The sequence below is a fragment of the Colossoma macropomum genome, unplaced genomic scaffold (genome assembly GCF_904425465.1).
Source record: "Colossoma macropomum unplaced genomic scaffold, Colossoma_macropomum, whole genome shotgun sequence".
Taxonomy (NCBI): domain Eukaryota; kingdom Metazoa; phylum Chordata; class Actinopteri; order Characiformes; family Serrasalmidae; genus Colossoma; species Colossoma macropomum.
Window position 1 is genome coordinate 23,472,574 of NW_023494790.1, and position 11,872 is coordinate 23,484,445.

Below are 11,872 nucleotides of genomic sequence, written 5' to 3' on the forward strand. Positions count from 1 at the left end.
AGACAAGAAATAGTGGATTTGGGTAACAAAGCACTACAGTAAACTCAACAAAGTATAATATAGTGGGAAACGTTCATTCCTGAAATAGCATATTGTCAGCATCCATTGGAATATGTTCTGAAAACATTTTAGAAGAATAGAAGAAGAAAAGTAGAATAACTTTTTGTACCATAAGCCTTTTTGATGGCTTTGTGGAGACATGTCCACAGGGCATAAAGGTGAGTGTTTCATTTATGCAAGTGACGAAAAACTGTTAAAAATCAGATGGTTGTTATTATGACAGTGCCAATACTGTAAAGTGCCCAGAAAGACCAGAGGTACATTCAAGCACTTTACAGAGGATATTGCAGCATTGTCAAAGTGCTCCATCTCGGCCATGTGCCACATGCCACACAAAATTGCCATCACTACAAAAGAATTTCCTTTGCTTAATGCATGCCACCCTTGGCAAAGTCAGTACCACTTTCCAGCCAGTGCAATGTACGCTCATGCTTGTTGAGTTAAAAGATGGAAAACATAAAATATGAAATGCACGGTCTTTATGTTATGTTTTGATTTTTCCCAATATGTTAAATTCAGCAAAAAACTGTGCATTAAAATGCAGAATTGTGTAGAGGATGTGTTAACTTATTTTCACTTAGAAAATCAACAAAACATGCAAATTGGCCGGGGTGCCCAAACTTTTGCATACAGTCGTATGTACAAAAGTACCTGGAAATGACAGGAAACATTCTGTAATATCTCTGTAATACCTGAGATGGTTTTACAATGTATCTATATTCATATCCATCCTAAAGAGTTTAAATATACCAAAAATAACCATTTTGATTTCATCATCCCAATACAGATCACACACTATATAAAGGTTGTTGGCAGACTTCAGTGAATCATCTGCTGCAGACTGCTGCATTAGTAAGCTGGACTGGAAGGCTGTAATCTTTCTTAAAGTGATGTACTGTAGACAGTAATGTAAAGTACAACATGATCCTTGCTTTGCACTGCTTGTGTTGAGCTGTAATACGGGCCTGCAGTAAATGTTAAATCAGCTTTAGTGCACCTTTCCCTCGAAGCTCTCACCACTTGGCTGGTGTATTTGTCACTGTGTAGCTGACACTAACAGCAGGGCTTGGCATGGAGTCTTTTTTCAGTATTGTAGAGAGAATGGAACAGAACATGACTTACTTGCTATTCCCAGTGAGTTCTGACATGACACTAGTGCTTGTATTTCATCATTCTTGTATTCCCATTTGCACACAGACCTTCTCCTCACCTTATTTTGCACTCATGCATTTTATTGCCATTGTCTCAATTAATATTATGCTTTATATGCAATTGCTTGTCATGACTTTCATTATTATAAAACTAAGGTGAATATATTACCATGATAAAACAAATTATTATGACTTCTGTCTTTTCAAATGACATGCACTAACATTTCCTTTAATAATCATGACAGACATGTGGTCTTGCAGAAGAACTTGTATGATCTACTTAATCTTATAATTGGTCTATTCATGGTACTATATATTGCAAATCTGGTCACGCAGTTGGTTTGTGTTTTCTTGAATTAGCGTTAAACTATGTGGAATGTGCTGAAATTATGAAATACACCAAATGGCCACTTAATTGAGTCCAGACTGTAGTTGTTTCTCTGCATACTTCAGTCCTCTTTAGTTCTTCAATGGTCAGCACCCCCACAGTGCAGGTGTTATTTGGGTGGTGGATCATTCTCAGCACTGCAGTGACTCTGACGTGGTGGTGTGTTAGTGTGTGTTGCACTGGTACGAGTGGATCAGACGCAGCAGTGCTGCTGGAGTTTTAAACACCTCAGTGTCACTGCTGGACTGAGAATAGTCCACCAACCAAAAATATCCAGCCAACAGTGTCCTCTGACCACTGATGAAAGACTAGAGGATGACTAACACAAACCGTGTAGCAACAGATGAGCTACTGTCTCTGACTTCACATCTACAAGGTGGACCCAACAAAGTAGGTGTGTCTTAATACAGTGGACAGGGAATGGACACTTAATGCCTGATCTGTGGTGGGGTCCAGACCATTGACATGGTGTGTTTGGAGAAAAAAAGAGCAGCATTTGATGAAAACAACACCTTGCCAACTTGGGGCACCCAAACTCCCAGCATGGGGATGGATCTAGTTTGCTTTGGGGTTGTGTGGCAGTTAGTGGTACAGGAAACACTACACAGGTAGAGGGATGAATGAACTCCACTAAATATCAGCAATTTCTGGAAGCAAATGTGACACAGTGAGTCAAGACACTGGAGCTGGAAAGAAGCTGACTTCTACAACAGGACAATTATTCAAAACATACCTTAAAGCCACCATTCCAAATAGTTTAAGAAATGCTAGCTGAGGCCCTGACAGTCCCCTCACTTGAATATCTTTGAAAACCTGGATAAACACACTGTGCATGCAAGTAGACCCAAGAATTTTGGCAGAACTAGAAGCGTTTTGCCAGGAAGAGAGGGTAATTACATTGTCAGGATCTGTATTCAATGCTAAAAGCCTAATGCCATTATTTATGTAGGAGCACATACTCCAATATTTAACAGTGGATGCAGGTCTGAGCAAAATATTGGCCTCTAAATGCCGAACAGCAACAGCTGTCATGTTAAAAATCTGACTCATGCATTGCTTTAGTTGTCTTGTAATAGTCTTTATGACCTGGTAATCATGTTTTTATATAAATATATACACATAATATACACATATACATATATATGTATATATACATATATATAAAAACATGATTACCAGGTCATATATATATATATATATTTCAGCATTTGATAATTCATGCTTTATATGTGCAAAGCTTTTGGCTTTTCTGTCAGAAATCATTTCTTTAGCCCATTTTGTGACATACTTGCATGTGGGTAGTCAGCTAAGCTTCGTTAGATGCCAATCAGGCCTATTTGTATGCCCCATATGTAGCTGTCACCTAGAAACAGTGCTTTATTTAGAACTTTCTTTAATCCACAGATTAGGTCAAGCGAGTTCTCACAGGGGACAGATGATGTGACTGGAGCACACTATTCTCATCTGGCTGCAATATGTGTTATGTATTAATAGATATAATCACCAACAGTGATGAACTGAAATCAATGAGACTCTCTACCATCTCTCACAATTAGTGACCCCTGCAGTCTGCAGTCTTATAAGCATACAATCAGCTGTAACTGCTGCTTTGACTGAGACATGTTAGGAAGGCTTCAGAAACTGTTTTATAACACCATGCACAGACCATTAATGCAGGGTAACTGTTTGCAATGCCATCCTGCAGCAATGTTTCTAAAGAATCTTTGTTTCTATCTGTGTCAAAGTACTATCTATCCAGATATCATCTCCTCGAGAGAATTTTGAGAAGAGACAGAGCAGTTAACAATGACAAACTCCATACAGGTAAAGATGTCTGTCACTATAAATGTTATTCATTGATAATGTCTACTTTCTGTAAAGATCTGTAAATCATACATTTTCCAATAATAGCACATAATATGCAAAATTAATACTGTATACAAGTATCCAAAGTTTTTGTTTCCATATATCCAATAATCGCATTTCTACAATAAACAGATGCCTATTACAACCATTATTTTCTGTGGATAGTTAAAGTTTAGCTCACTTAACAACCTGATTTCAAAAATTTATTCCCTACAATAGAGTGGTCACTCTCAGTAGGCAGACACCCAAGATCAACAGGAACACAGCAATGGTGATGGAGACAGTGTGTTAGCAGTGGGGTACGCTGAATTAACATAAATCCAGCACTATAACACAGATTAGTCAGGTCAAATCTCTTTTCATTTCTCTCACTGTATTCAAGCAAAACATTCTCCAAAATGCATTAATCGGGTTCCTCATGAAATATTATGAGTACTGTAAAAAAAAAAAAAAGTTTGTAACCAAAAGGATTACATTACTTTATATCGAGTTGGCTGAATAGCCAATGCAGTATAAATAGAACTCTATAATGACAAAGTCCTCATTTTGCTTGTGGTCCAATTGGATCTTTGCTCGGTGGCCGGTTGGTAAAGGGATGCCACTGACCCTGGATGCTGGGGCTGTCTGTGTGGAAGGGCTTTCGGATGCGGATGATGTCCAGACCTGACTGGTTGGACAATTTCATGATCAGTTCTGCAATCTGCTGTGATGTTTTGTTGGTGACCAGCTCTTCCTTCACGTTACCATTGACTGCACGGATGAAATACAGCAGTTGCATGAGGTATTGTAGTATTTATTTATTATTATTGTACTATCACAAGACTAACATTACTTCAGCAAATTAGAATACTGTTAAGAACAACAGCTAGAGTTCCATTAAAACATGAAACGACAGGAATTTTATGCAGCGATGAAATGGACGCAACTGGGCTACAAGTAATGCACTACACAAGTTAAAGGTTTATGAGCAGAATTAGATTATACTTACGATATTCGGCGACTATTTTGGGAATTCTGCAGGATTGGGGAGAGACGTAGACAACAATTCCTGGGTTCTTCTTGGCAAAGTCAACTACACCATCCTCAACGAATTCCCTACCAATACAATTATGAACAGTCAGCAGACAATTAATTGGCCACTAGGACTACAAAAATTCAGGGTGACAGAGGAGCTGCACTTAATAATCAGCCAACGGTTTTATAATACAGGATGATGATGATGATGACAAAGATGATAAAAGGTCGTTTACCCACCCTACCCTCTGAGCACATACCTGACCCCTAAAGAGCTCTGGCCTTTCTTGGAGAAGATGAGAGAGACGCGCTTCAGCTGGCACACATACCGGCCCACCCCGTTCAGAAGAACACTCTGTAAAAAACGACTAGGAGTGCCGCGAGCCGTCATCTCAGCCTGACGGGGTCTACTGGATTAGAAACCATGCAAAGAGTTCAAAACACTTTGTTGGACTACGAGGGTCTTCCGTGTTGCAGACAGAGGGCTCACTGGTACAGCGGCGCGGTCTAAAGGACAAACATCAACCAGCACATGCGCAAGAACCTTTCAGAGGTACGAGAGCAATTATCATCCGGGTAGAAAGTAGACAAGAGTCGACTGTCGTTCTCGGAAAGGTGTTATTGTCGATAAAATATACAGTGTATGTATATAAAAATATACATTACGTACAACGCCTTATTATGCACGGATAGATACGAATACAATAACTACAAAAATGTATAATTCGTATTTATTTTTTTATTTAAAAGGCGCTGTTTCACACCGACCTGTTTTGAAACGCGAGCGCAAAGGTTTCTGGGAGCTGTAGTATATCCTTGGCGGGAGACAGAGATGGGACACTGTGCTGTTTCGCGCTGCTATCATTGCAGTGTTTTACCGTTGTGACTCAAATACTGGCAGGTCTGTCGTTTCGTTTAAGTACTTTAATGCTTTTCCTATATATCCGTTATCCGTTACTTTTTTCTTCTGGGCCATTTTTAGACGGACACGTGTTCGTCTGTTCGCTGTTAGTCACTAGTAGTCATGCTAGAACTCACTTTTTTGTTGAAGCTAGAGCTATTAGTAATGTGTAAACAGTAAGAAACGTTTGTATTGTTTGCCCCTCCACTGTTGAAATCCAGTGGGGAAAAGAGCGTCCTTTGTTATTCATGTTGGAGACCTGTTCTCGTGAATGAGGAGTAAATGTGGATGGGACGTTTCCTGAGGGTAGCAGCAAGTCTCCTAAAAGAGGCTGGCTGTCGCCCCAGTGGTCCCAAACTCTGGCAGCTTCCTACCAAGAGATATTTCTCCTGCCTTCTGGTGCATCGCCGCTCAGCGCTGCAGTATCCAGCAGGAACACCTGCTTGGTGTCACTTCTATGGAGGATGGAAGTCTACAGTGTTGTTTCCTTTGTGCAGAACGTTGAAAAAAGACACAAAGTCTACAATAGACGTCCCTGCTCATCCAGTCACAGTGACCGACATCAAGCAGTATCTGCGGGCTAAGGGTGTTCCCTTCCACGATGGCTATAGTTGCTTACATGCTCTCAGTATTTTTGCGAAGCCAAAATCAGATGTTCTTGAAGGTGGCGGGAAAGAAAACTATTCTATGTTCATTGACAAAACTACCGGACAGTTCCTCTGTAAAGAGACTCTGGTAGAAGGCAGCTGGGAAGACTTGCAGGACTGCCTGGAGGTGATGCAGAAAGAGGGGCAGACATGGATCAGCCCTGACGTGCTGCTGAGCTACTCAGAGACCCTAGAGGAACAGGAAGAGAGGGAGAGGGACCTGAAGGAGGTACACAGAATTTGGAGCAGCTCTGTGACTTTATTGGATCTCCTTGAGGAGGAGGCACAGCTTGTCAAAACCATGTTCCAGATGAATAAGCTCACCAATGCCACCCTAAAGAAGTTTGGGGTGAGATTCTTTAAACCCACCAAAAGCCTGGTGTTCCCCTGGTTTAGTGGGAGAGACTCAAGCCTCCGTGGCATAAAACTGCTATCTGCTGCCACCAAGGAAGATGGTCGGGTGGTCTATACAGAAGCTACTGTTCCAAAGTCATCCAGCTACCACAATCTCTTTGGACTTCCTTTAGTGGGGCGAAAGGATACAGAGGTGGTGCTCACAGGAAGTGAAATCGACAGCATGGCAGTCAGTCAGGCCACTGGTTTGCCCACTTTGGCGTTGCCAAGAGGTGTTAGCTGCTTGCCTCCAGTCCTCCTTCCATATCTGGAGCAGTTCAAGAAGGTCACGCTTTGGCTTGGTGGGGATATGCGCTCTTGGGAGGCTTCAAAAATCTTTTCAAGGAAACTGGGACTGAAGCGTTGTTCTCTTGTGCGGCCTGGAGAATTCCAGCCATGCCCTAGTGAGGCACTGGGCCATGGTAGAAACCTTGCACGTATTGTTAAGGCCTCCATCCCTGCCGCCCACAAGTCCATAGTTTCCTTTAAGCAGCTCAGGGAGGATGTTTATGGGGAACTGGCCAACATAGAGCAGGTGGCTGGAATAAAGTGGGCCCGGTTTCCTGAACTTAATCGACTCCTAAAAGGCCATCGGAATGGAGAGCTAACTGTTTTCACAGGTATGGCCAATGCAAAACACGTTAGCCTAATTTTGTACCCATTAATATAGATGTATTTTTAAAATGACTGTTTGACATGCTGTTTTTATTATATTTCCAGGTCCTACTGGAAGTGGGAAAACCACCTTCATCAGCGAGTACGCCCTTGATCTGTGCATGCAGGGTGTTAACACGCTATGGGGGAGCTTTGAGATCAAGAATGTGCGTTTGGCCAAAATCATGCTGACCCAGTTTAGTATGCAGAGACTGGAGGAGAACCTGGAACAGTATGACTCCTGGGCTGACAAGTTTGAGGAGCTTCCGCTCTACTTTATGACCTTCCATGGTCAGCAGAACGTTAAGTAAGTCAGCATTTTAATGTCAGTATTTTTTAATAAGTCAGAATCAAGATCTTGTTTTTGTAGCATTAAAAACTTGACTGTTTGTCAGTTTGCTGTCTGAGTCACTAGTGCATTGCAAGAAGAGCTGTTCACTGATGTCAAAAATAATTAGTTGAGACCTGTTAAATAACTTTGGCCTCAATTTCAGCACACTCTGCTTTTCTCTGCAGGACAGTGTTGGACACTATGCAGCATGCTGTTTACCTCTATGACATCAGTCATGTGATCATCGACAACCTGCAGTTCATGATGGGTCAGGAGAACCTGTCTGTAGACAAGTGAGTAGGGATCCATGCTCGTGGCCAGCAGATTTTTGTTCTAAACATGCAATTAGCAGTCAAACAATGTACTGTTACTACAATACTACAATATGGCAATTTTATGATGTAAATAATGTGAGGTAGGTAAGTGCACTCAGGCTGCTACTACACCTGTGCCGAAATGTTGTAGTATAATTATGCATGAGCCATTGTGCTTAAAAGCAAGTTTCCTATTATACCTATAATTAGTTACCTATGTACAGTGTCACCTTGGCCCATTTAAGAGCAAATAATATTATTTACATTATAACTTTGATTAATAGAAAACACTGACAAAGTGCTATTGTGTGTTCCTTTAGCCCACACAGTGTGAGCTTTGAGCTATAAAAAAGGGTAATGAAAATCAGCCAGAAGAATCGTCCATAGGCCTGTCTGTCTCTAAAGACATCGCAATCGGCTGTAAAAATTTAGGACCATTTATATCTACAAGCAAGGCAAACATTCCAAACCATTTTAACTCTTGTATTCTTGTAAGCCCTTGTTAGAATGTCTTCCAGTTGGTAAAATGTATCATATACGTAATTGAAATACTAACGTACTATATACAGTAGTTCCAAATAATTGATAAGGAGTATGTCAGTCTTGATCTGTGATGGTAGAAATGTTCTGACTGTGGTTAGGTAATCTAGTGTGTTTCCCATCCTAGGTTTGCTGTGCAAGATCACATAATTGGAGCTTTCAGGAAGTTTGCAACAAACAATAGTTGTCATGTGACCCTGATCATCCACCCTAGGAAGGAGGAAGATGACAAAGAACTACAGACAGCATCCATCTTTGGTACAGCTAAGGTTGGTACATTGGTATTTATTGTTTACTATTATAATTAGTGGGTGTTTTTTTGCTTATGGATGTCTGGAATGGTAGGCATAATTTAACTTTTTCTCACTTGCTTGAACACTTGTTTATTCAGAAGTCATATTCTCAAAACGGTTAACACATGACACTAAATAGAAACTAACTTGCTGGCCAAATAACACACTTTCATTTCATCTTTTTCACAATGTGGTCAAAACCCCGGAAAACACTAAAAACGCTCCACAAAAGCAAACTTCCAGTAAGTTGAGTGAAGTCCTTCAGTCAGTCACTAAACAACCAAAAAATCCCAATAAAATACAGATTTCTAATTTGAACCTATTTAGCCTTCATTAGTGCTGTATATCCATGCAAACCTGTTTAGAATGTGCAAAAGTTTAAGAATATTAGTGGAATCTCTTCTTGTCTTCTGGGTAGTTTTGCCAGAAATACAGGTCAGTGCAAGGTACTGCACACCACACAACCAAACCAAAATATTTCGCTCACAATATTCAGAAACATACAATTTTCCTGCCTTTTCTTTTTTCTATGCCCTTGAAAGGCAACATGGTGCCAAAAAATGATGCCAACAGAAGGTCTTGGCATACATACATACTGTATACTGAAATTTCCAGTAAAATTTAGGCCACACTTAGACCGTGTCATCAATCATTGCTTGTCCATAGCTTGGTGGAAGGAGGTCTTACCCAAATCTAAGTCTACACACTTTAGCATGCATTGTACAGTTTTAAAAATACATCTCATTTAGCAAGTCTGCCATTATATACAGTCTTTACACCATAGCAGACCTGTTTATTACATATCCCTCTGCTGACAAATATGAGTGTGGAAAAAAGTAAAAAGTATCAACGAATGTGTCTGAATATTTATTTATTTATTTATTGGTGCTGTAGGTGTGTAGTAAATTGCCTTGAAATGTATAATTACAGTATTTCTGGTTTCTTTTTTTTTTAAATCAGTGGATAAGTCTGTCACTGTGTAATATGACAGTCCTACCTGTTACCTATCCCTGAATGTGATAATCTTTGCTTACTGTCAGCAACTGATAACTGATTGCTGTGTTAACTTTGTCTTTCACATGGGTGCTGAAGGTAGATATGACGGAGTATTTTCTATAAGCGGTCACTACATGTTTTCATTATGTTTTGCACAGTTATCCAATTAATAATTTTAAAAGGGGTGGAAAAACAACGAAAGCAAAGAGAATGTGTTAACACATTTGCAAATGGACACTTCTTCTTTGCAAAGAATGTGATAATAAAGATTAAGTTGACCCCAGTTTTGTTAAATGTGTCATAGCAGTCGAGAAAACCTGTAATAACCGATGTACCACTCTGTCTCTATTCACAACAGGCTAGTCAGGAAGCCGATAATGTGCTCATACTTCAGGAAAAGAAGTTAGTGACGTGTCCTGGCCGCAGATCCCTGCAAGTGGCCAAGAATCGCTTCGATGGGGATGTGGGCATCTTTCCACTGGAGTTCAACAAGACCACACTTACTTTCTCTGCTCCAGTGAAGGGCAAGCAAAAACTGCGCAAGGTCAAAGTAGAAAAGACAGAGAATCCAGAGCAAATAGAGGAGGCTAAAACCAAAGAGAAGGCAGGGAAAGTCCTGAAGCCTACCAAAGCTCCTAAAGCTCCCAGAAGTGTAAAGGGGACATCAGTTGGAAAGAGTGAAGAGAACGGAGAGGGCAAGAAGCAGCAGTAACGAGGTTAAACTGTGAATACAAATGTTAAAGAGATTATTCACTGTGAAACTGTTAATGAAAGTGTTGGTTAACAAACATTTTCGTCTACCTCAGATTGTGAATTTTACTGTATTTTGCCTGTTACTGTATTATGTGCTATTAGCAGACCTTTGATGTTTGAGATAGTGATGGTCATCACATTTCTGCTACCGAATTAGTAAATAATAATTGAGGATGGTTCCAGAAGGACTGATTAGATTAGATAAAAAGATTACTGCTCATTTATTTGTGTCGAAATATTCAAGCACATTTGTTTGTTAAACAGTACCAAATCTGTTATGATGTAAGTACTTACTTAAGAACAGAAACCAGATCTATTTCTAGAGATCCTGGCATTAAATAATATCCACTTTTATGGATAAGCATTTCAAAATGTCTGGTGTTCACGTTCCGTTTATTATTAATTGCACTAAAGAGTGTCTAATTATCTGAACAAAATAATGGAAAAAAGATGGCTTTGTAGGGCTTTTAAATGAAACTATGTATTAATAAGAGTAATTTTTATGCAGTTTGTACTTTTTAATAAAAACTTTTTTTTAGATTTCAATGTCTTTATTCTCAAAAGGAAATGAAGTTCCACTAGATATACAGTGGTGTGAAAAAGTGTTTGCCCCTTCCTGATTTCTTATTCTTTTGCATGTTTGTCACACTTAAATGTTTCATATCACCAAACAAATTTAAATATTAGACTAAGATAACACAAGTAAACACAAAACGCAGTTTAAAACATAAATTAACTAAAAACTTAAATAAAATCCTCAAAAGCTAGACATCATGCTGCGATCCAAAGAAATTCAGGAACAAATGAGAAACAAAGTAATTGAGATCTATCAGTCTGGAAAAGGTTATAAAGCCATTTCTAAAGCTTTGGGACTCCAGCAAACCACAGTGAGAGCCATTATCCACAAATGGCGAAAACATGGAACAGTGGTGAACCTTCCCAGGAGTGGCCTGCCGACCAAAATTACCCCAAGAGCGCAGCGATGACTCATCCAAGAGGTCACAAAAGACCCAGCAACAACATCCAAAGAACTGCAGGCCTCAATTGCCTCAGTTAAGGTCAGTGTTCATGACTCCACCATAAGAAAGAGACTGGGGAAAAATGGCCTGCATGGCAGAGTTCCAAGACGAAAACCACTGCTGAGCAAAAAGAACATAAAGGCTCGTCTCAGTTTTGCCAGAAAACATCTTGATGATCCCCAAGACTTTTGGGAGAATACTCTGTGGACTGACGAGACTAAAGTTGAACTTTTTGGAAGGTGTATGTCCCATTACATCTGGCGTAGAAGTAACACAGTATTTTAGAAAAGGAACATCATACCAACAGTAAAATATGGTGGTGGTAGTGTGATGGTCTGGGGCTGTTTTGCTGCTTCAGGACCTGGAAGACTTGCTGTGGTAAATGGAACCATGAATTCTGCTGTCTACCAAAAAATCCTGAAGGAGAATGTCCGGCCATCTGTTTGTGACCTCAAGCTGAAGCGCACTTGAGTTCTGCAGCAGGACAATGATCCAAAACACACCAGCAAGTCCACCTCTGAATGGCTTAAGAAAAACAAAATTAAGACTTTG

At 40.0% G+C, this 11,872-nt stretch overlaps 2 protein-coding genes across 2 annotated transcripts; one reads left to right on the plus strand and one right to left on the minus strand.

Annotated features, from left to right (window-relative positions):
* Positions 1-3,430: 3,430 nt before the first annotated feature.
* On the minus strand, positions 3,431-5,010 carry mrpl43 (mitochondrial ribosomal protein L43). The gene is made up of 3 exons (XM_036572633.1): positions 4,740-5,010; positions 4,454-4,560; positions 3,431-4,215 (listed from the first exon to the last, which is right to left on the minus strand). The coding sequence occupies exons 1-3, from the start codon at positions 4,868-4,870 to the stop codon at positions 4,007-4,009; spliced, it is 447 nt and encodes a 148-aa protein (XP_036428526.1). The 5' UTR covers positions 4,871-5,010; the 3' UTR covers positions 3,431-4,006.
* Positions 5,011-5,099: 89 nt separating this feature from the next.
* twnk (twinkle mtDNA helicase) lies at positions 5,100-10,881 on the plus strand. The gene is made up of 5 exons (XM_036572632.1): positions 5,100-7,040; positions 7,141-7,381; positions 7,591-7,698; positions 8,387-8,528; positions 9,907-10,881. The coding sequence occupies exons 1-5, from the start codon at positions 5,663-5,665 to the stop codon at positions 10,258-10,260; spliced, it is 2,223 nt and encodes a 740-aa protein (XP_036428525.1). The 5' UTR covers positions 5,100-5,662; the 3' UTR covers positions 10,261-10,881.
* The last annotated feature ends 991 nt before the right edge of the window (positions 10,882-11,872 follow it).